The sequence below is a fragment of the Salvia splendens genome, chromosome 5 (assembly GCF_004379255.2).
Source record: "Salvia splendens isolate huo1 chromosome 5, SspV2, whole genome shotgun sequence".
In the NCBI taxonomy this organism is placed as follows: domain Eukaryota; kingdom Viridiplantae; phylum Streptophyta; class Magnoliopsida; order Lamiales; family Lamiaceae; genus Salvia; species Salvia splendens.
Window position 1 is genome coordinate 4027307 of NC_056036.1, and position 23501 is coordinate 4050807.

The 23501-nt window shown below is 34.5% G+C and overlaps 1 protein-coding gene across 3 annotated transcripts; it reads left to right on the forward strand.

Annotated features, from left to right (window-relative positions):
• The first annotated feature begins 12763 nt into the window (after positions 1–12763).
• Positions 12764–16646, forward strand: LOC121802001 (protein tesmin/TSO1-like CXC 2). Of its 3 annotated transcripts, none has more exons than XM_042201512.1 (8): positions 12764–13261; positions 14102–14262; positions 14352–15371; positions 15452–15526; positions 15596–15779; positions 15842–15937; positions 16021–16087; positions 16166–16646. In XM_042201512.1, exons 1-8 carry the CDS (start codon positions 13157–13159, stop codon positions 16543–16545), a joined length of 2088 nt encoding a protein of 695 aa, XP_042057446.1. In that variant the 5' UTR covers positions 12764–13156; the 3' UTR covers positions 16546–16646. The 3 variants fall into 3 exon arrangements, with proteins under 3 accessions (XP_042057446.1, XP_042057447.1, XP_042057448.1); XM_042201513.1 differs by having other exon boundaries at positions 16181–16646; XM_042201514.1 differs by having other exon boundaries at positions 16184–16646.
• Positions 16647–23501: the final 6855 nt, after the last annotated feature.

Here is a 23501-nt window from a genome sequence, read left to right on the forward strand (position 1 = left end):
GACAATACAACTGCTATAATGTTATAAAACAACAAATCTTAACTAGCCGTTACAGGTTTAATTAAACATTCACCTGTTTAATAAATGAAAAAATAAAACTCAGCAACTACACATTCCAAGACGGAATATATAGCTAACTATTAATGAAAAAGCTCATCTTTTGAATAATACACATCTGAGGAATGATATGATACATACCTTATATGGGCTCCTTATGTGAGCATCACTCTCGTTTGAAACACGTTTAGCGTTGTTCGTTTCGATTTATCTATTTAGTTTGACTCTAATACATTAAAAAATGTTATTGCAATTTTTAATTTCACAAAATTCATAAAAATCAAAGCTTGATTTATTATTTTATTCATTTATTTGAAATTATAGAGAAAACGAGCAAATCGAGCTTTGATTTTTATGAATTTTGTGAAATTAAAAATTGCAATAACATTTTTTAATGTATTAGAATCAAACTAAATAGATAAATCGAAACAAACAACGATAAACGTGTGTCAAACGAGAGTGGTGCTCTCACATAAGGAGTCCACATAAGATATGTAGCATATCATTCCTCATCCATATATAGTAAATTATACGCATGTAGCAAATCATAAGTAAACATTATATACATCTTGTCATGAATATAGAATTTTTTTGTGTGAAGAGCGTTATAAATTAAAAATTATTACATGCGAATATGGGATCTCAATTATGGATTAGTATCTTTTTTGTTTCATTGACTCTTTATGAAGAGTCAATATATATTGATTGATCATTGTTGCTATTTTATTTTCCATAGATCCATATTATTAAAATGTTTTAATTTTAATGAATCAATATATATTGATTGATCATGGTTCCTTTTTTATTTTCCATAGATCTATATTCTTGTATACAGTATGTTTTAATTTTGATGACTTATAAGCAATTAATTTAAATAATGAATTAATTTCCACTTTTGGTAGGACCGGAGTTAATTATTGTATTAAAAATGTCTAGTTTTGTATTTAAACGATCTGCTACATTAATTGAAATAATTAACATTTCACGAGCATTTGCTTTTTATTATTAATTATTTCCATTCTCTTCTCTAAAATTTCTTTAATCTCATTCAACGAGAGTTAGTTAATTCATGGTCAATTGACTCGATCCTCTTGATCCTTATTACCGTGCATATATATACAATATCAATTTTTTACATATTTCAGTAATAATATAATATAAAATATACTTAAAAGAAATGTAATATCTGTCAAACGAGAACATACAGTTCGTGTACACATATTGGTAAAAAAATGGTTAAAATATTATTTTAGATAAAAATCGGATAAAGTGGATTTGTGATAAAAGGACAGTGGGTGCCTTGACTAGAGAGATAGACAGACCAATTGATTAATTATACGTATAATAATCAAATCTAAAATGAAAATTATACTTATTACTAACATTCATTTAATTTGACATCTAATGTTTTAAGCAAGTTTATTCATATTAATTCAACTTCAATGTATTTTACTCATTTACCTTTAATTTTAGTTATGGAAAATTCTATTGTTAGTCCGTGTTTTTGATATGCATATATACATAATACTACTATTATATGGCATGTAACGTATTGATATGTTCTTTATATTATGATGATACATTTAATATGATAATTGATCAATAATTTTTGTTCAAAATATTTTTATAATTATCTTTGTTATTTCCATATAGATATAAGTTATGTGATAAACTGATATAGATCATACAAGTGACATTTTCAAAGTGAGATAATGATATATGCAGATTAATATAATAGTATTTGCAAAAGATAGTTAGACAATATCTTTATAACAGTAAGCACACAAATATATGAACATGTGAAAGGACGGGATTTTGCACGCGTGTCGTAGGCTCGTGTCCCTTCCTATTCAACAATATTTAAAAGTTCCCACTTTCCAAAATACTATTAATTAGCATATGGTAAGTTAGGGTGTCGAACCCACGAGGAACGATAGCATCCGTTATGTATTTCCACACTTAGGATGTTGTTTTGGCGATGCCGCCACGCTCTAAATTGGGGGTGGGAACTAAACTACGAAATATAAATAACACTTAAACTAATGTGGGAATTAATAGTGAGAATAAAAAGCATTTAGAAGAAAACATATAAACTGGAACGTAAACTGGGCAAGTTGATAAACTGGGCAGTTTGGCAGAGAAAATAAGAGCAGTAGCTAGAAAATTACAACACAACGAAAATAAGACCATTCGGAAATAAAAACAGAGCAGCTACATGCATGAACATTCCTAAGATTAGAAAGCAAAATAGACTAAGTTAAAAGCTAAGGAAAATAAACTAAGTGTTATCACCTAAAGGAAGCTAGAAACTAGGATTGTGACCTTAAAAAGTAGCTAAACTAATTGAATCCTAAAAGCTAAACTAAATAAGATTTAAATGGTGGTTGAGTGCAGTGATAAACTAAGCTAAAAGGCTTTCTAAAGTGAAAAGCTAAGTGATGGAAAAGGTGTACATCTTGTCTCCTAACTCCTATTACCCAAAAGTGTAAAACCATTGGATAAAAGCCTACAACTAATGGTTCTTTCACTTGACTTCTAAAAGTTGATTTTAGCTACTAATCCTACACTAAAGGCACGAAAATAAGAGTAAATAAAAGACTAAATGGCTGCTACACAACTAACCAAGCAAGAGAAACACCAAATCATCAATTAAACTACCTAAACATGCATTGAAAACACCAAATGAAAAGTTGAAAACTAAAGCACTTAAACATGATGAAAGAAGCTTCAAGAACACTTAAACATGGTGAAAAGAAAATGCTTGAGAAACTGATTTTAAAAGCTTGAAAGAAGTTTTAACTAAACAAGAGCATAACCAACACTAAAATTAAACAACAAGCTAAAACCGAAATTCAAACAAGAGCTAAACTTAAAGCACATTAAACACAAACACTTAAAGAAATTACTACTTGAAATGAGCTTTTAAAACAAGAACAACAACAATAACTAAGAGTGAGATTGATGCAAAAGAACTCCAAAAGTTAAGAACAAGCAACTAGAGAAAATAAACACTACTACTAAATTACTAGTACTTCAACCCATGATGAACAAAGATTTTTGGCAGCCTTGAAGTTGAAATCTCTCTTCTTAAGGAAGAGAGGAAAGTTTCCTAGAGAGAGAATAAACTAAAACTAAACTAAAGCTAAGTGACAAAGTGACTAGTGAATCTTGGGGGAGAGAATAGTTAAGTATTTTGTTACATTCTTTCCAATAAAAGATATTTCCTTTCTTTTTTACTTTCCAAGGGAAGAAATGGGTGTGTGTAGCAAGTGGGATACATCCTTGATAAGTACGTGGAAGTGGCTTTAGTCATTTTCCCGTCAGGTTCAAACTGGCCAGTCCAACAGCTTGGGCAGTTTGAGTCTTCTTTGCCTTTCACTTTCTTCCATTATTTGTCATTTTGCCCTATTTCTTGCATGTTTTCCTCTTTGTGCCTTCATTAAGCAGCTTCCGAACTTAATGATCCATTCCCTGCCAAAATAGCATCTTCTCATGCAAATATTCAACTAATAAGTGCGAAAAGTGACCAATTCCAAGTGACGAAAACTAGCCTATCAAACCTCCTCACACTTGGATCATACTTGTCCCAAGTATGTGGTTGGACTTTTCACTCAATGCTAGTTTAAGTCACTCCCCTCTACTTTCTAAACACACAGCACTAAAACAAAACATTACACAAAGACATTTATAAGACAACACACAACGACTCAAGAAACACATGAAAGACATACCAAGCAAATTGTATAAAAAGCGTAATGATACCCCCAAGAACCAAGCTCAAAACAGATTTGTAAAACATAATTTTTGAAACATAATTTTCTTCATCGAACAATGTGGTTCCAACCGTCGGTCTCATCAAGATAATTAAGCATATATCACAAGCAAAAGATTCACTCCCTATCCCTCTCAAAATGTAAGGACCATTCTCTCAATAATAATGACGAAGATGCAATCAAGGAGATATCACTTTATCACATGTAGCTCAAGAGGGTCTTGTACGGGATGTAATGGGGCTTGGGACCATTTAAATATTGTCGGTTAGATCCTAGGGGTCCTAAGCTAGTGAGTGTAGTACAACAAAAAACATGTGCTTTTTCTCCAAAGGGATACTTAGAAACACCAAAACACAATCACCTACAATCAAACCAAAACTAGAGATGCACTTCACTTTCTTCTTCTTCTTCTTCTTCTTCTTTTTCTTCTTTTTTCTTTTTCTTCTTCGATCAACATCTACCTTCCCACACATTCCTTGTCATTTTATCTTTGTTTTGGCTTCCTTCATCTTTTTCCTTCTTTTTCTGTTTTCTGTTCTTTTTTTTTTCTTTTTCTTCTCTTTTTTTTCCTTTTTCTTCTTTTTTTTGGTAGCCACTGTATCTTTTTCTTTTTTTTTCTTGGTGGGAGGCGATAGATTTTTTTTTGAATTTTTACAATCAACATCTCTTTACCAAAATGTGGTGATCATGTAGGAGCAACTAAGCACATTTATTTTGCACAAGAGGGAAACCATTTTCTAACTTAAAATGAAATGTAGGCTCAAGGTTTCAAAGTGGCAACTAGGGATAGCTATTTTTGGTTGATGTAATCACAAAGAATAAGGCTCAAATTGGCTTTTCCTAGTGCCCTCTATCTATGCCATAGTGACCAAGCGATATCAACTATCATGCAATGCAATGTCATTCCACGCTCGAAAACAAGTAGAAAGTGTTCTACTTTGAGGCTTTGAACCTTACCATTTATGGGTTTTTATGCAAGTGATAGTGCTTCACATTTCCATCGTACTCAACTTCATTCAATCAAAACCACAAGTTCTTGAATAGATTTTTCAAAACAAAGCAAGTCATGATTTTTTTTGCTACGATTCAATAGGGGGATCATTACCAAATCATGCATCAAGGCTTGGAAAAAAGATAAAACACAACTCTTTACAAAAACAAAACAACACTAACACGACCGAACAACAAAACAAACCCCCTCCTCACACTTAGACCTTGCTTGCCCTCAAGCAAGTTTGGTTAAAATGTTGGAAAGGAAACACATCACATAAAACTTAGAAAACCAAGAACAACACACAAGAATCCCACCTCCTCACACTTGGGCATTGCTTGCTCTAGAGCAAGTAGACCAAGTGTTTAGAGAGAGATTACTAACAACACAAAACATTCACAAAGGCCGGCAAGGCCACAATTACAAAAATTGCAAAGCAAACCCATACATCACACATATATACAACAACTAAAAGAGAGGGTTGGATAGAAATCACCTCCCCCGCACAAAGCGGGGGGTATGGGCTGATGTGGCAGGTGGTGGTGGAGGTGTTGCAACTGCCTCCTTGGGTTTCGATTCCAAGCTCATGTGTCGGCTTCACGGCTCCTCCAGTTTTGGCCACTTTATCCACTAGGGCATTCAGACTGCCCTGTTCAACAAACTGGGCAGGATACATGTGTTCTTCCAAAAAATCGTCATCAAATCTTGCTTTCCAATCCTTCCAAGTAGAAGCATTCAACTTCCTTTTAGGATCCCTGTAGAGTTTGGAACCCTTCTCTGAACTCATGTAAAACATGCAAACATCGGGGATTATACTCACGATGTCGTCGGCCGAAGTCCAACCGATCACCTCCTTATACCTCTTCAAAGCTTTGATTGTCTTGCCTTCTCGACTCTTGTCTAGGCTACTGATCGTGGTAATGGTTTCATTTTCATCCAAATATGTGAGTTTGGAAGGAAATACGTTTGGCTCCAATTTAGGTGGATGCATCTCCAACGTTAGCAACTCTTCTTCCACTCTTGGACTGGGCAGTTCATTCTGACTAGGCAGTTCCTTAGGATCGAAGAGTTTACATCTCTCGGGTGGGTTTGTGTGATCCCTCATTTTGCACCAAGTCATTATTTCAGCCTCTATCTCCTCATCACCAAGCCCTTGAGTAATGAACAACTTGCATTCACTAAATTCTTTGAGCTCAACTTTTTCTTCAATGGAGGGCAATGGATACATATCTTGCAAAAACTCGGCATCAAGAAAGTCGGGACCTTTCAACTCTTTGATCAACTTTTCACCTTGGCCATCTTCCATATCACTATTAATGATGATTGGAAGAGTGTCATTTTCTCCTAAGTAGACATACTTGAGGTTAGTAGGCAGCGGCTTCAATTCCAATTTTGGAGGCCGAACTTCCGACGGCACCAATTCCTCTTCTGCCCTCAGACTGGGCAGGTGGCACTGACTGGGCAGTTCGTCTGGATTGGGTAGGTTACTGGCAGATTTTGCACCCTCCAATTTGTTGCACCACTTCATGATGGCCGCCTCTGGTCTCAATTGCATGGGTGTAGGCCCATTGGGTTGAATGATGACATTCTCTTCAATCTCCTCATCGCTATCCTCTTCATCTTCAAACCAAGCAATCACCTGACTTGGGCAGTGTGTTGGACTGGGCAATCTGAGCCCCTGATCCAATGATTCACCCAGTCCGTTGTTTGAGTTATTGTTGAATGAAGCTTTCAACTCTTTCCCCGACCTAATGGTGATATGATCAAGATTCTCCTCTCTTGGTGGTTGCACTTGAGCCGGAATTCCTCTACCATTCCCACGCATATCATTGATGCAAGTCGCCAATTGTGTCATTTGGCGTGCAAGATGATCAAGACTAATCATTTGCTCATATTGTTCGTCATGCATCTCATGCACCACATTGTAATTGGCTTGCAAATTGTTTTGCATGAGTTGTTGGGAAGTGATTAGATCCTCCATCATATCTTCTAAGCACATGGGCGGCATTGACGAATGATTTGATTGATATTGGCCGAATTCTTGTGGCTGGAAACACGGAGGGAATTCTTCTTGATCGGGAGGCCAATAAACATGATTTTCATTTGACTCTTGGAGAGCTTGATGATATCCTTGTGGTGGTGGACCTTGATATTGTTGGTTCGGGTTGGTTCATTCAAAATAGGAGTAATCATCCCATCCATGATCGTAAGGATCTGTGAAATGATCCATGATTTCCCTTTAATGGCGCACCGCTCTTGTCATTGCCGCTTGAATTGGTTTCCTCTTCGGTTCACTCCGAACCTTCTGACTCTTCAAACTGGACAGTCTGGTGAACTGGGCAAGTACATGGACTGCCCAGGCCAGAAAGACTAGCTTCAGCTTGTTTTCTCAAACGTGTTTCCTTGCGCAGCCTCTTCGCCCTCTTCTCGATCTCAATATCGAACAGCAGCCTTGGTGAAGAGGACCTACTCATAAACTAAAAATAAAAAGAAAGAAAACAAAAACAACAAAAAAAAAAGAAAACATGTCAAAAACTATATACAATAAGTATAGAAAAACATAACAAGATAACAACACCGTTCCCCGGCAACGGCGCCATTTGAAAGGACGGGATTTTGCACGCGTGTCGTAGGCGCGTGTCCCTTCCTATTCAACAATATTTAAAAGTTCCCACTTTCCAAAATACTATTAATTAGCATATGGTAAGTTAGGGTGTCGAACCCACGAGGAACGGTAGCATCCGTTATGTATTTCCACACTTAGAAAGGTTTTGGCGATGCCGCCACGCTCTAAATTGGGGGTGGGAACTAAACTACGAAATATAAATAACACTTAAACTAATGTGGGAATTAATAGTGAGAATAAAAAGCATTTAGAAGAAAACATATAAACTGGAACGTAAACTGGGCAAGTTGATAAACTGGGCAGTTTGGCAGAGAAAATAAGAGCAGTAGCTAGAAAATTACAACACAACGAAAATAAGACCATTCGGAAATAAAAACAGAGCAGCTACATGCATGAACATTCCTAAGATTAGAAAGCAAAATAGACTAAGTTAAAAGCTAAGGAAAATAAACTAAGTGTTATCACCTAAAGGAAGCTAGAAACTAGGATTGTGACCTTAAAAAGTAGCTAAACTAATTGAATCCTAAAAGCTAAACTAAATAAGATTTAAATGGTGGTTGAGTGCAGTGATAAACTAAGCTAAAAGGCTTTCTAAAGTGAAAAGCTAAGTGATGGAAAAGGTGTACATCTTGTCTCCTAACTCCTATTACCCAAAAGTGTAAAACCATTGGATAAAAGCCTACAACTAATGGTTCTTTCACTTGACTTCTAAAAGCTGATTTTAGCTACTAATCCTACACTAAAGGCACGAAAATAAGAGTAAATAAAAGACTAAATGGCTGCTACACAACTAACCAAGCAAGAGAAACACCAAATCATCAATTAAACTACCTAAACATGCATTGAAAACACCAAATGAAAAGCTGAAAACTAAAGCACTTAAACATGATGAAAGAAGCTTCAAGAACACTTAAACATGGTGAAAAGAAAATGCTTGAGAAACTGATTTTAAAAGCTTGAAAGAAGTTTTAACTAAACAAGAGCATAACCAACACTAAAATTAAACAACAAGCTAAAACCGAAATTCAAACAAGAGCTAAACTTAAAGCACATTAAACACAAACACTTAGAGAAATTACTACTTGAAATGAGCTTTTAAAACAAGAACAACAACAATAACTAAGAGTGAGATTGATGCAAAAGAACTCCAAAAGTTAAGAACAAGCAACTAGAGAAAATAAACACCACTACTAAATTACTAGTACTTCAACCCATGATGAACAAAGATTTTTGGCAGCCTTGAAGTTGAAATCTCTCTTCTTAAGGAAGAGAGGAAAGTTTCTTAGAGAGAGAATAAACTAAAACTAAACTAAAGCTAAGTGACAAAGTGACTAGTGAATCTTGGGGGAGAGAATAGTTAAGTATTTTGTTACATTCTTTCCAATAAAAGATATTTCCTTTCTTTTTTACTTTCCAAGGGAAGAAATGGGTGTGTGTAGCAAGTGGGATACATCCTTGATAAGTACGTGGAAGTGGCTTTAGTCATTTTCCCGTCAGGTTCAAACTGGCCAGTCCAACAGCTTGGGCAGTTTGAGTCTTCTTTGCCTTTCACTTTCTTCCATTATTTGTCATTTTGCCCTATTTCTTGCATGTTTTCCTCTTTGTGCCTTCATTAAGCAGCTTCCGAACTTAATGATCCATTCCCTGCCAAAATAGCATCTTCTCATGCAAATATTCAACTAATAAGTGCGAAAAGTGACCAATTCCGAGTGACGAAAACTAGCCTATCAACATGCACCAAAATATTACTATCAATTTTATTTTCTAATTAATTGACATGGAGAAACTCTGTGTACATACGAGCTCATAAATCTAATTAGTCTTGAACCAATTACTATTGAGTAGTACGTAGTATACGATTTTTGCAACAACTTTGAGAGAAAGGTATATAATTTATTTTTTTCTTTCCATTATTGCTTATGGTAGTATAGACTAGTAGTAGTAGAGTAGTACGAGTGCTATTTTATGCATTTAGGATTTTTCCCAATTTGTTGATTACAGCCTTTTTTATATATATATTTTGTTGATATGATTGATAACTTTTTATTCTTTTCAACGTGTTTGGTAATGTTTATATTATATCATTGGTAATTATATTTACCAATTCAAACTCTAAATCATACAACAATTCACTAATTCAGCTATCATGTCGATATTAAAATCAAATCTCAAATCATAGCTCAACATCTACAACACATTATGTACCCCAAAATTAATTATAACAAACCACATCATAATTTATTTTATTTTATTTTATTTTCAAAATTATTCCCCAATTCCATATTTTGTATTTTCTATATTTTAAAATAAAGTTAACATTTCTCATTCCTCAATTTCACCCCAATGGGCCGAGGGTAATACTATCAGCATGATATAATATGTGATAATATAAATCCCTCTTGGGTTGAAAATGAGCTAGGCGTTCGGAGGGATAAGACCATCTTTAATCATTTATACCAAATTCAAACTCATTTTTGAATATAAATAGTATCAAAAAATTATTTACTCTAACCACTTACATCAAATTCAAATTGTACACCACTTTTAGTATTATATGTCACACAAAATTTTTGCAATAGACCAATATTTGGTATTTTTTTCGTAGAAAAACACAAAAATAGGTTTGGTTTACAATATAATAAAGAAGTTTTTCACTCAAAAAAATGAGATTTAGTGTATAGTTAGAGATAGAGCTAAGAAATAGTGAAATTGTCTTCTATAGAGAAGGATGGAACAGAAATAAGTATTGGGACTTTGAGTATTTTTCGTTATCCCTTATATGGATTCAAGAAAATTAATATGAATAGCATGAATCAAAATGTCTCGTGCTACACCATAAACACAATACAAGAACTTCATAAGATTTTGACTATTAATTTCAAGTTTGATACTGTAAAATATTTGGAGAAAGAAGAAGGTGAGGGTGTCACGTGACATTAAGACTGTCCAAAATAGAATTGGAACCACCAGTAAATGTGTCAATTCAATTCAGAAAAGAAGAAATAATTAGTCAAAGTAAAAGGGGTTAAAGTGGAAATAAATTAGGACAAATAAAATTACTGGTCTGTTCTTATCTTATTCTTTTTGAAGTTATATCAACATTCTTTTATTCATTAAAATCAGTGCTAAAAGCAAATAAAGATTCAACAAAGGAAGAAAGGAAATACTGTATTATATTTAAAATCTTAAAATAATCTAGAAATGTATAGTATACTTAAAAATTAAAAACACTCGCACATTTTGTGCTGCCATAGTCATTTCAAGAAAATGACAAGAAAAATTCATGTGTCGATCGACCAATTTAACAAACATAAATGTGACAACAATAAATGGAGTACAAAATAATGATGGCCATTTTAACAATAAATACAAATTTCACGAGATGTATGTTGTGGCGTTGAAGTTAGATAATTAGGTGCGAGCGGGACCACGGTTAGTAATTGTACACCTCACGTGGCCGATCACGTATGGTCCCACACGTTTAAATTCTCCGGCGCGCCAACATTTAATTCCATTTCTATTATTTTGGCATGTTTTCCACTGCTTTTATTATTATATTTATTTATTTATTTATTTATTGTTTTGGTGGCACCATGCATTCACCTAGTCAATGTGGATACTATAGGGTTGGGAAATCTACTAATTCCATCTTATGCTATTTGTAGTTGTCGTTGATTGCACGGTACGCTAGTTTCTCCCAATTTTTTAGGGTTTGAATTTACATTTGTTTTTCGTCCATTATCTGTTATAGTCATTGCTACTGCCTTTGTTCTCATCTCCAGACCACGATTACGACTTTCTTGACTAGGTTGGAGTCCACAAATTTAATTTTTTAGATCGTGCACAAAGATGATACGTTCTTAAGATGGACAGTTTCTATTTTCTTTATTTTAGTAGTGTACTTGATAATAGGTTAGATAATAAAACATATTTTGCATAAAAAAATCACGAAGTTTGATCAAATTCTGGTTTATCCAGCAATTTTAAAAAATGACCAATTATATCATAACTTTGACATTTTTCTCAATTGTCTGATAGTTAATGATATGAGGAAATTATGTACTACTCCCTCCGTCCGCGAATAGGAGTCCTGTTTTTTCATTTTAGTCCATCCGCGAATAAGAGTCTCGGTTCACTTTTACCATAAATGGTAATAGGGTCCCACATTCCACTAATTCATTCCACTCACATTTCATTTAAAAGTAATACATATAAGTGGGACTCCCATTTCACTAACTTTTTCCACCCATTTTTCTTAACTTTTTTAAAACTCGCGCCGCCATGAAATGAGACTTCTAATGCAGACGGAGGGAGTATGGTTTTGGCAAACAAAAAATATCATGCAAACATAATATTCTACTATATAAACAACGTCCTCTAATACATTTAGTCATTATGTCTTTATTTTTTTTATATTACGTACGCACTACGTTGATAAATTCAGAAATGTAGCATGATGATATTTCTTGCCACGAGACAATTGAGAAAAAAGTCAAAATTATGATATAATTGGTCATTTTTAAAAGTTACGAGATAGATCAAAATTGACCAAACTTTATAGTAGTAGTTTATAGTAGTAGTTCTTTTACAATTTACATTATTTTTGGCTACTTCGTAATAGAATTGCTGCAGTATATATACTCCATGTAGCTACTTTTGGAGTCAGAGTAAATACTTTTTTCCATTATTCATTGCTTCTCCTCCAATCCATCTTTTTCTTTTCTTTTCTTTTCCTTTTCCTTTTCCTATTTTGAATGTTAAAACAAGAAACCTAAATGGGAAATTACCCGCCATGAATGGCTTTAACAGAAAACAGAATCATTATAGATAAAATCATGAAGAGAAAGAACAAATCGTGTTTGCAAAAATAATTAGTTACTACTGCACTAACATGAAATCATAACTGTGCCACAAACCTTGTACCTGAATATCGTGCAATTAACATAATCACATTTGCCTTTTTCAACAAATTAAATAAAATTACATCAATTGTTTGACTGAATAAAGTGTGAGACCTAAGATCAAATAGTCAACATAAATAAAAATGAAATAATAATAATAACATTTCTATAACTGGGCCTATACTAATTTACTAATTTATTAAAATAAGAAAATGTAAAATCTAATATACATTGGATCTACTGAAATAGTAACAGACCGCCTCTTACACAATCAAAACCAATTCGTAACTGTAAAACCCAAATCATTTAGCAACAAACAAAAGTTATCACTGAAATCAAATGAACCACGTGGAATAATTGTGCAGATAATCAAAGAATATCTGTATATATACATTTGCCATTGAATTTCCTCAGCGTTATTTACGTTACTTTTTTGTCACTGTTTTCCCTCCCAACAAACAACAGCCCTTTTTTGGCTTAGTTTGCTGTGCATATATAACTTCATCCACAACGCAGCACTGCAGAGAGACTGTGTGTAGTGTGTTTTCTTTTTTCCTTTTTCTTTGTTAGCCTCTGTGTGTGTGTGTTTTCTTCTTTATCTTTTGTGGGGTCTCTATTTTCTTGAAGAAAAATCCCTTCTTTATCATTGTTTGTGTTGCTGACCTTCGTTTCCCGCTCCTTTCTTCGTTTGACCCCCTTGTTTCTTACAAACCAAACAAAAGAAAAGAATAGTGTGTCCTTTTTTTAGAGTGTGTGTGGTTGTCTGATTCAGACAAGAATTTCAGAGTTGGATAGAGAAATAGATAGAATGATGGGGGAGAGGTGTGAGAGTTCCAGAGGAGAGAGAGAAGTCATGGGAACTCCAGAGAGAAGCAAGAACAGCCAGATCGCCAACTCCATTGCCAAATTTGAGGTTTGATTAGGTTTTATTGGAACACCTTTTCAAAAATTTTTATTGTGGGTTTTTGGTTTTGCTTCGAAATTGATGAAAAGTGGGTTTCAGGTGGTTCTGCCAAAACATGCAATGATTTTGTCATTTTACTTGAGTTCATTTTTTTGGGTGGATTGCTGATTTGTGAAGTTTGATAACATAAATTTTGTTCATAAAAAAGCTTTCATGGTGTTGAATTCTATTATTTGATTGACATATTATCTCTTTGTTTTCTTGCATTTTTTTGTTGTGGCAATGCTAATGTGGATTTCATTGGCAGCTTTATCTTGCTTTTTTTATTCCCTTTTAACTGGTGCTATTCATGGATTAGGCAAAATTTGGTATGCATTTTCAATGTTTATATGAATTTGAAAATTCTGGGGAGATTACTAAGTCCAATTATGCATATTGTGTGGCAGCAGATCTCAGATTCACCTTAAGCTTCTTTATGCCTTTCAATTCTATTTCACATTGATTCGCAGTTTGAGTATGATTTTACTTACCAATAACTGATCAATTGATCAAATTTCTTTAATTTCTGTATTTCTTGTTAGACAGCCCATCAACCTTGAAAATATGGGGGAGTCTGGTTATTTGATAAGTAGATTAGACCTCCCGTTCTCCCAGTATTATGGAGCTTACATTCATAAACCATGCTTAATTCTCATCCTTTTATGATTGTGTGTGTGTGTGTGTTTCCTGCACCAAAATCAGTGGCGGATCTAGGGGGCGGCTGCCCCCGGCCTACCAGGAGGGCTTAACTTGTGTACATGTGTATTTTCAGTGATATTGTTTTCTGATGATTTCCCTCGTTACATGCAGGACTCCCCTGTCTTTAGCTTCCTCAACAATCTTTCCCCTATCAAGCCGGTTAAACCGATGCACATCTCTCAGACGATAAATCCACTTAGCTTTTCTTCCCTTCCATCCGTTTTCAGTTCACCCCATCTTGCTTCCCTCAGGGAATCTAGATTTCTTCGCAGGTAACATTTCCATCTTTCGTAAAATCTATGTTGAATCTTGAGTTTATGCATTTGTGTTTTATGTAGTAATTGTTGTTTCCTGTGTCCAGGCACAGTCTTTCAGATCCATCAAAGCCCGAGTTCTCCTCTGATGATGGGAGCAAAGTTGATCCAAGCATGGGAGTCACTATGAACTTGGACGAACACAAGGAGTCAAATCCGGATGCAAATTGTAAAAAGGTTGGTGAGCCACCTTATGTATGCTCGAAGCTTGTAGTCGAGTTTGCAGAAACGCTGAGTTGTGAGATGGACATTGTCGGCTCGGGCTTGAGTGGTCTTGAGTCCAAACAGGTAGCAGAGTATGCTTGCACTTCTTCAGCATTTGTGGAAAACCACAGGAGTGTAAACATGAGTGAGACGAAAGCGGAGGTGTTAGGCAATACTATTGGGAACTGTTGGGACAGTTTGATTGCTGATTCATCTGATCTATTCATCTTTGAATCACCAAAGGCAAAGGCTTGCAACGAGTCTGTTGATCCAGCAACGGCTTTCTATAGGAGCATTAGGAATGCCATCCAGAACGTCCAATCCTTTGGTGCAGCGGCTTGTGGTGAACGAGGAAACGCAGCTGAAAACATGCCTAGTCAGCCTGAAGAAGGAATTGGGATGATTGAAAACATGCCTTTGCAGAATTTTTCTGGCGTGTGCCGTGGTATGAAAAGGCGCTCTCTTGTCTTCGAGATGGCAGGAGGCCATAGGAAGAATATGGAGGATGGATCAGCTCGTGATTCGCCTCTTCTGCTAACAAACTCTGATGGCAATGCTTCCTTGGACAAGCAAATAGCTCGGACTAAGACAGGAAGTGATTGCTCTGGTCTCCTGCCTGGGATCGGCTTGCATTTGAATGCTTTGGCAGCGACTCACGAGTCATCAACTTCTGGTAGATTATTGATCGGATCGAGCTCATCTGCCCATTTTCCTCCTCCAACTACTAGCCAAGACTTGTTAAGCAGCTACCTATTGGAAAGTGGGGTTGATACCTTCGAAAGCCTTCTCCTGGAAGATCATAGCAGGGGATCTGGATATATCGCGAATGAAGATATCAATCCGAGTAGTCCAAAGAAAAGGAGGTATGTGAGCTTTTCACAGGGAGATTTAGTTTTTACACTTGAGTCATTTGATCATAAATTGCTGGAATTTGATAATTCAGGCGCAAGTCGGTGCAAGGAGGAGACGGTGAATCTTGTAAACGATGCAGTTGTAAAAAATCAAAGTGTTTAAAACTGTAAGTTCCACATTTTGCATAAGCCTAAAAAACTAGGAATGGATAGCTAATTCATAGTATGAAGTGCAGTTACTGTGAGTGCTTTGCTGCTGGTGTCTACTGTGTGGAGCCGTGCGCGTGTATAGACTGCTTCAACAAGTCCGTGCACGAGGAAATTGTCCTCACCACGCGCAAGCAGATTGAGTCAAGAAATCCCCTTGCATTTGCTCCTAAAGTGATGAGGACCTCTGATTCTGTATCAGAGATAATAGGGGTATGAACTGAACCTTTTGCTCGTCTTGCTTGGGTACGACGTGTTGACACTCTTTGCTACAGGATGACTTCGCCAACACTCCTGCTTCTGCTCGCCATAAAAGAGGATGCAACTGCAAGAAATCCGGCTGCCTCAAGAAATACTGTGAATGCTATCAAGTTGGTTATCTTCCCCTACTTGTTGTATATCTGTTGTTTCCCCCCCTTTTTTGTCTTGATAGTGAGCCTTTAACCCTTTCAAGGGAGGTGTCGGATGCTCCATAAACTGCAGATGCGAAGGATGTAAGAACGCGTTTGGCAGAAAAGACGGTGAGCCTAAACTCATCCCTCTTCTTAATTCCATATATTTCTTGGCAAACTTGTTTCGTTATACGCATAATGTATCAGGTTCGTGTGCATCAGCAGAGCACGAGGACGTAGAAGATGAAAACGACACTACTGAGAAGGCTGCACTCGACAGCTACAAGGCTTCAATTCACGATGAACTTGATCAAAGGAAGAGGCCTCCTAGAGCCTATGTTCCTCCCAGCAGCTCATATTCTGGCTTTGGAAACTCGAGTTTAGCATTTCCACCACCAGCGCCAAAATGGAGGCCGCATCTTGAGGGGGGAGACGAGATGCCACATTTTCTTGCAGGAGGAGGAGGAGGAGGGTCGCCTAACAGGAAGAGAGTTACTCCGCCTCAGACGTTGACTGGTCCGAGGAGCAGCCGGAAGCTGGTACTTCAGTCCATCCCGTTGTTCCCTTCCCTTGCATCCAACCAGTAGTTATGGTTGCTCTCAGTTTTGTTCTGCTGAATGAGGTTTTTTGGCCTTTATTGATCAATAAAATGCTCTCTCTGACTCTTAATCCATTCATTCTTTTATTATCTTAAGACTATAGTGCTAATTTCATAACAGTAAATCTATCTGGCCATAACATATCTGGCTGTAAAGGACATATTAGTAAGTACAATATAAGTTATGTAATTAATAGCTTCATTTAATGCTTAAATATCTTTCCTCTATTACCCTTCTTACCCACTTTAAGATAGTGTGAATATTAGTTTCAACTTTAATTTGTTTTATAAATCAATTACAAACATGATCTGAATTAAAGACAAAAACCTGAAAATTATAAATCTCTCCAAGTTGCCGTTAGCGTCCGCCAATTAATATTATTTTTATCATTAGCATTATTTATGTAATATCATAACATATTAGCATACTAACACAGATGTTAGATCATACTACTATAAGCATACAATTTGACACTGTATTATACGTATGCAAATAAAAATAAATTGTGTTCATCTGTATTATCTATATTCTATAGTGTCACAATATATACTTGTTATTAAATAAATAATGAATAATCTCATATTTTAATATTATCAGTTATTACTTAAAAAAACAAATATGCCGACTGCGCCAGGTTGGCGGTTGTTCGGTGTGCAATAGGCGCCGAGAGAGCACCGTCCGCCCCACGCCCATGCCCTTCCCTGGGCGCCAGCAGATCGCCGTCCGTCGGCTCTCGCGCAATAGGTGCCGTCGAGGGCACCGTCCGCACAGCGGCGGGACAGCGCCCTATTGTGAGTGTTCTAATAATCTATAGATTTTTTATATCTGAAGAACAGAGCATATGGTTATTTATATATTTATGTTGATAATATTATTAGACTTTCTTAATTATGATTTATGAGTATTGAGTCAAACAACCCGTAAACATGTCAATTACATTATGTGACTTTTATAAAGTTCTAATCCAACAACCCATTTTTAGCCATTAAACTTGACCTCAAATAATACAGAACTGAGTTCTACATGTAACCATGATTAGGGATGGAAAAAAAATACTAAAACACCGCACTTATCGTATCGGAAATTCCAAAAAATACTGACTTTTCGGTATACTGCAATTTTCATATGGTATGATACCTTACCGAAATCTTTCGGTACGAGGTATAAATTTACCTATACCGTCGGTATATCACGGTATACCGAAATTGATATATATATAAATATTATATTATACTCCCTCAGTCCCAATAAATATGAAATGTTTGCTTTTCGGCACGACATTTTATATAGTGTTGTTTTGTGAGTTAATGAAGAGAGAGTAAAGTAAGAGAGAGAAAATAGAGAGATGATGTTTCTATTTTAGGAAACGTTTCATTTTTAATGGGACAACCCAAAAAGGAAAACGTTTTACTTCTAATGGGACGGGGGAGTATTTAATTATTTATACATAAAATAAAAATAAAAAGAAAAAATATATGAAAATGATGTATAAGTGAGCTGAGTAGATGATGTATGGGTGAACCTTTTAATTATCTTCTTCTTCTTCTTATATTAATATCATAGCAAAATCAAGGATTATTTTCTCCAATATCAAAGTCATGCGAAAAGGTCGAATGAAACATGACATACAACAGCCTTGAATAGAAAATGTCATATGGAGGCAAGCGTCATGCTGGATAACCTGAACCAATTGTCACATTCCAGCATTTAGTTACCAATGATTAATGGATTTATATAAAAACTAGAGTATACAATCATTTGAAAAAATCAAAAACATCGCAAACTCTTTCCGAGAAGTTGTTTGATTTGCATGGATTAAACCGAGCGGAGAGCAGCTTCACTTTTAGATTAACAAGTACCAACACAACCAACTCCACCCTGTTGTAAGTAAGGTGCCATTAATGCTAATTTCATGATGCCAATCATCTTTTACCTAACTAAATATACTGCCATTTTTATTTTGCTCAATAATTCAAAATATAAAAAGTCCAAAACTAAATTTAGGTTGATTTTTCTTAAGCGGCCCACAATACTATTATATGGGCTGCTTGATTACAAGCCCACTAAAAATTTCCACACCACAAGGTGTGATTGTGAAAACTTAAAGAGAAATCTTAGTCTGCTAATATGTTTTTTTTCTTTCTATTTTTGATCGTCCATCAATATAATTATTCAAATATTTACTATAAATCATAAATAGATTATGGATTTCACTAATACATTACACTCACATTTCTTAAAAATCGTGACAAAAAAGGACTTTTATTACCAAATGGAAGGAGTATATATTAATTTCAAATTTCCAATAGGAATATAAAGTCAAAATAATACTCTCTTCGTTCCTTGAAAAGTATGAACATTTAGTTCGGAACGTGTTTTAATGTATAATCGTTAAAATAAGAGAGAGATAGATAATTGGTAGTATCAGTAGTGTTAGTAGAGAGTGGACTCCACATCATTTGTAGTGTAATGCAATGATATAAGTTGTACATAAAATGATATGTATAGCTAATGTGTTGTTTAACTATTCTAAAATTAGAAAGTTCATAGTATTATTCAGAGACAGACTAATAAGAAAATAGTAGTTCATATAAGGCCATCCGCAACGCTGTCTTTTATCCGTCTCATCGCTTAACTATTCATGGGCCCCACTGTACTTTTCACTTCATCTCCTAACTAAGAGACAACACATGCAACCCTCCATCTCTTATCCGTCTCTTAATCATCTCATCCATTAACTATTCATTCAATTTCATTTTTATTTTTATTTCCAACAAATTCAATTAATAAAAACACACGTCATTAAATAAAATAAAGTTACAACTTAAAATTCTAAAAAAATTTAAAACCTCATTAATAAAATCCTAAAAAAATTAAAAATACATAATTTAAATTTAAAAATACATATTTTATGGTGGATTAATTTGTGGGAATGATTTGTAATTTATAGAAGTGATTGGAGGCTTGAAAAAATAGAAAAAATTAAAAATTTGCAATAAACGACTACGGCTAGTATATTTTTTGGGATTTTTTTTTTAATTTTTGAATTTTTCCTGAATTTTAAAAAAACAAAAAAAAATATTTTTTCGGATAAAAACGACGCCCACTCACGGGCCGGCGAGTGGGCGTCACGGATGAACCGGAGCTCGCCACGTCGCCAACGCGCGTGGCGAGACGTCTCGCGAGCCGTCCCTCCGGAGCGAGCGTCTCTCCAAGACGGGATGGAGACGGAAGGCTGCAACGCCGTCTCTTATCCGTCTCGTCTCTCCGAGACGAGATAAGAGACGGTTGAGGGATGGGTTGCGGATGGCCTAATACTTTTTATGGACGGAAGGAGTATGTAACAAAATCAATAACAATAAAAGTATGATTTCTATGGCTAAATAAAAAAGAATGTGTAAATTTCAAATTTCCAATAAGAATAGGAACAGAAATAAAAAGTCAAATTGATATATAACAAAATATAATAACAAAAAGGTGTGACTCATATTTAGAGGTGTTCACGGTTTAAAAATCGATGGTTACCGTTCAACAAAATCGTGAAACATAGCTAGGCCAAATGAGGGTTGGACGGTTCTGATTTTGGGCCCGAACAGCCGGTTCCATCGCCGATCAAAACCGCTTGTTTTGGCAAGTTTTGGCAGTTCTGGGCAGGTTCGGTAGTTTATTTTATTTTTTATTTTTAATTTGTGTTAGAAACCGGCGATTTGGTCAACGGTTTCTGTAGAAAAACTGGGGTTTCAACTGTGTTTGTAGGTTTGGAATATGTTACAAAATCTATACTTGCTTAAAACATAGAATTGGAAATAGCAGGTGATCTCATCCCTGTAAATATAAAGGTGTATTTTCTACTTATCCATTTTTTATATGATAAATTTATGAGATAGAATTAAATAAGGCTATTCATACCCATGTGAATGACTATACAATATAAGGACTCATCAAATGTGGGACATAACAATAACTATTCGGATGTTATCACTTTAAGCAATCCATTCAATTTCTGTATTTCTCTAAATGGATTTTATTGAATTTGTGGACAACCGCGTTTGTTGGGGAGATTAATGCATATTGCCTGTGACATGTTTGTTAAATAATTAATCATTGAGAATATTTGTGCCAATTATTTCCAATTTAACAATTAACATTGTTGTGATCTGACTTCTCATTAAATCTAATATTTATTCGGTGAATGAATGGCCTATGTATTATTGGGACTAATTAAATTTATTACATGTGTTGTCAAATTTTTTTTTCTTATGATTGATGAAGAGTGATCAAATCGAAATTTCATGACGTAAATACTTTATTTGATACGTATACTAACTAGTAGGATTGTATATTATCGTTAAATTTAGCTATATTTTCTTTTACGAATATATGAGAACGATTTATAAAGTTAATAAATCCATGCTGAAATTAGTTACACCACAAACTAAAACTTGTGTTGATAGGAAATTTATGATGTTGCATTCGTTGAGCAAGGGAAGATATATTGGTCGTATATCTTAATGGTTGAATGATTGCAAATATTCTTCGAACTCATAATATTTAGAAATTAGGAGTGGTTAAATAGTAAAAATTCATAAATATGCATTTCCTTAATTGATGAGTGAACGACAAGGGTTCAAATAATTTCTCAAATAAATTACTTCTTCCATTTAGCCTTAATAGTGTCTTTTTTTCATTTTGAGACATTATGCCATAATAGAGTCATTTCTATTTGACAAAATTATATTTTCTCTTTTTCTACTTTATTATATCTCATACTTTATTCTCTATTCACTTATTATTATATTTAATCTCAAACTATATTATTTCGTCATTTAATACACTAAATTTCCACGGCTAGTATTTCTTAATCTTCATATATATAGCATAACTAAAGAGTAGTTAATAAATACCATTTCTTTAAAAAATTTATGGTGTGTAAAATATATACTGGATATCTTAATTACCACCAAATTCCAGATATTTAATATTTATCAAACAAGAAACGGTAGCCGTACATATATCGATAGTCGATTAATGAGTGTATTATCTTTAAAAAAACAGAAAAAGAGAATCATGATAATGATTATAGCATCTAAACTGAACGTGCATATAAAATTTAAATATTGTATCTACTGAAAAAGAATGAAAGTTCCTTTATGAGATAGATAAGTAATAAATGGAGTAACACTTTATGAGATAGATAATAACACTACTACTTAAGTGCATCATTCACATGCCAAATGGACCCATACAATTAATTGTTTGGAAAACCAGGCTGCAACCAACACGTTCCCAATCATAAATTTCTTCTTTTCAACATTAATACATTAGATTTATGGCTGTATTTTTCTCAAAATTAATTTTATTTCAATGGGTGATGCTAAATGGCCATATTATGGCTGACCATAATCAGATTTTTTATTTGAAAACTGAGTCATTTAATACACTTAGAAAGTATCAAAATGTTCAAGACTATACTACCCTTTGCCTTAATTTATCCAACAATATTTTCCTTAGCCTTCAATAAAATGTACTACGTACGCTTTATACTTAATATTTCTTTCCTTATTTTTTCAGATTTTTAATTTTATTTCTAATTGATTTTTCAATTTAAGTTAAATTGATAAATCTAAGCTTAGATCAATCATATGTTTAGTTGTTTGATTTAATCTTCAATCTTTCCCACTATTTGCCTAATGTAGCAAGTTTTGGTAATAATGTATAGTAATAACTAGATTATCAATTTATAAAAATTCATAATATTACAATATGTAAAACTATGATATTTCATATTATTAATTATAATAGCATCATATACGGTATATTATTTGCAACATTAATAATTCATAATATTATTAATCCATAATAATAACTTTATACAACAATAATACAAATTGATATATTATGGTACTTGATATTAATGTGTATAATAAAATACATACTCTATAAATTTACAATTTAAATATCTTGACTAATGATATTATGCAATAAGCGTACATACTTCATTAGATCAAGATTAATTATGCATGACTTTAAAGATCCGATAATAATTATTTTTGGGAAAGAGAGTTGTAATTAATAGAGAGAGATTGATTTCAAATAGTATAAATTTGAAATGCAATGTAAATTCGCTCCCCAAAATTAAAGGAAAAGGGTGATTATGTAAAAGTACTAAAGCACTATCTAAAACTATTATTTTATTATATTATAATTTTCAGTTATTTACAAAAATACCACTGTATGGCCAGCCACATTGTGGCCACATAGCATTATTCTATTTCAATATCACACTACAATTTTATCATATGCCCATTCACTTAGTTATTAGAGCATCATTAACGCTCGGGGCCGAGCCGCAAATCGCGAGTCCCGGCCGGAGCTCAGCGCTGGAGGCGACGAAGTTCCGGCCCAGGCCGGTCCCGGGGCCACAGTTGCCGCCTGGGGATGGTCCCGGGGTCCGGTCAGTCCCTGCGTTGGAGCCTCCAAGGCCGGGCCCCAAACCCCATTCCTTTTCTTTCTTCTGATTTTTTTAGCATTTGAAGAAGAATGGAGAGGGAGAGGGAGAGGGAGATGGAGGGAAAGAGGCGTGCATAAATGTTGGGAAGTAGAGCCTATTTTAATTTTCACATTTCTATTGGGAAGAGGAGACTATTTTAATTCTCTCATTTTTTTTAGTTTATGGAGTATAATTTATAATTATATGTTGGAAATTTGGAAGTGGAGCTCTAATTTTGATTTTCTTATTTTGTTCAATGTTTTTAATTTGTAGTTTATAATTTATTATTTTTAAATTAAAAATGAATTTTTCGTATTTTAATTGTTCAACGTATTCTATTTTACGAGTAAAATAAGTTGGAGTTGTGAATAATGTCATTTATTAGTTGCGGCCTGGGTTGAGGCTTGCAGGGTTAGAGCAGTTGTGGCCCCGGACTCAAATTTAGAGGAATGAT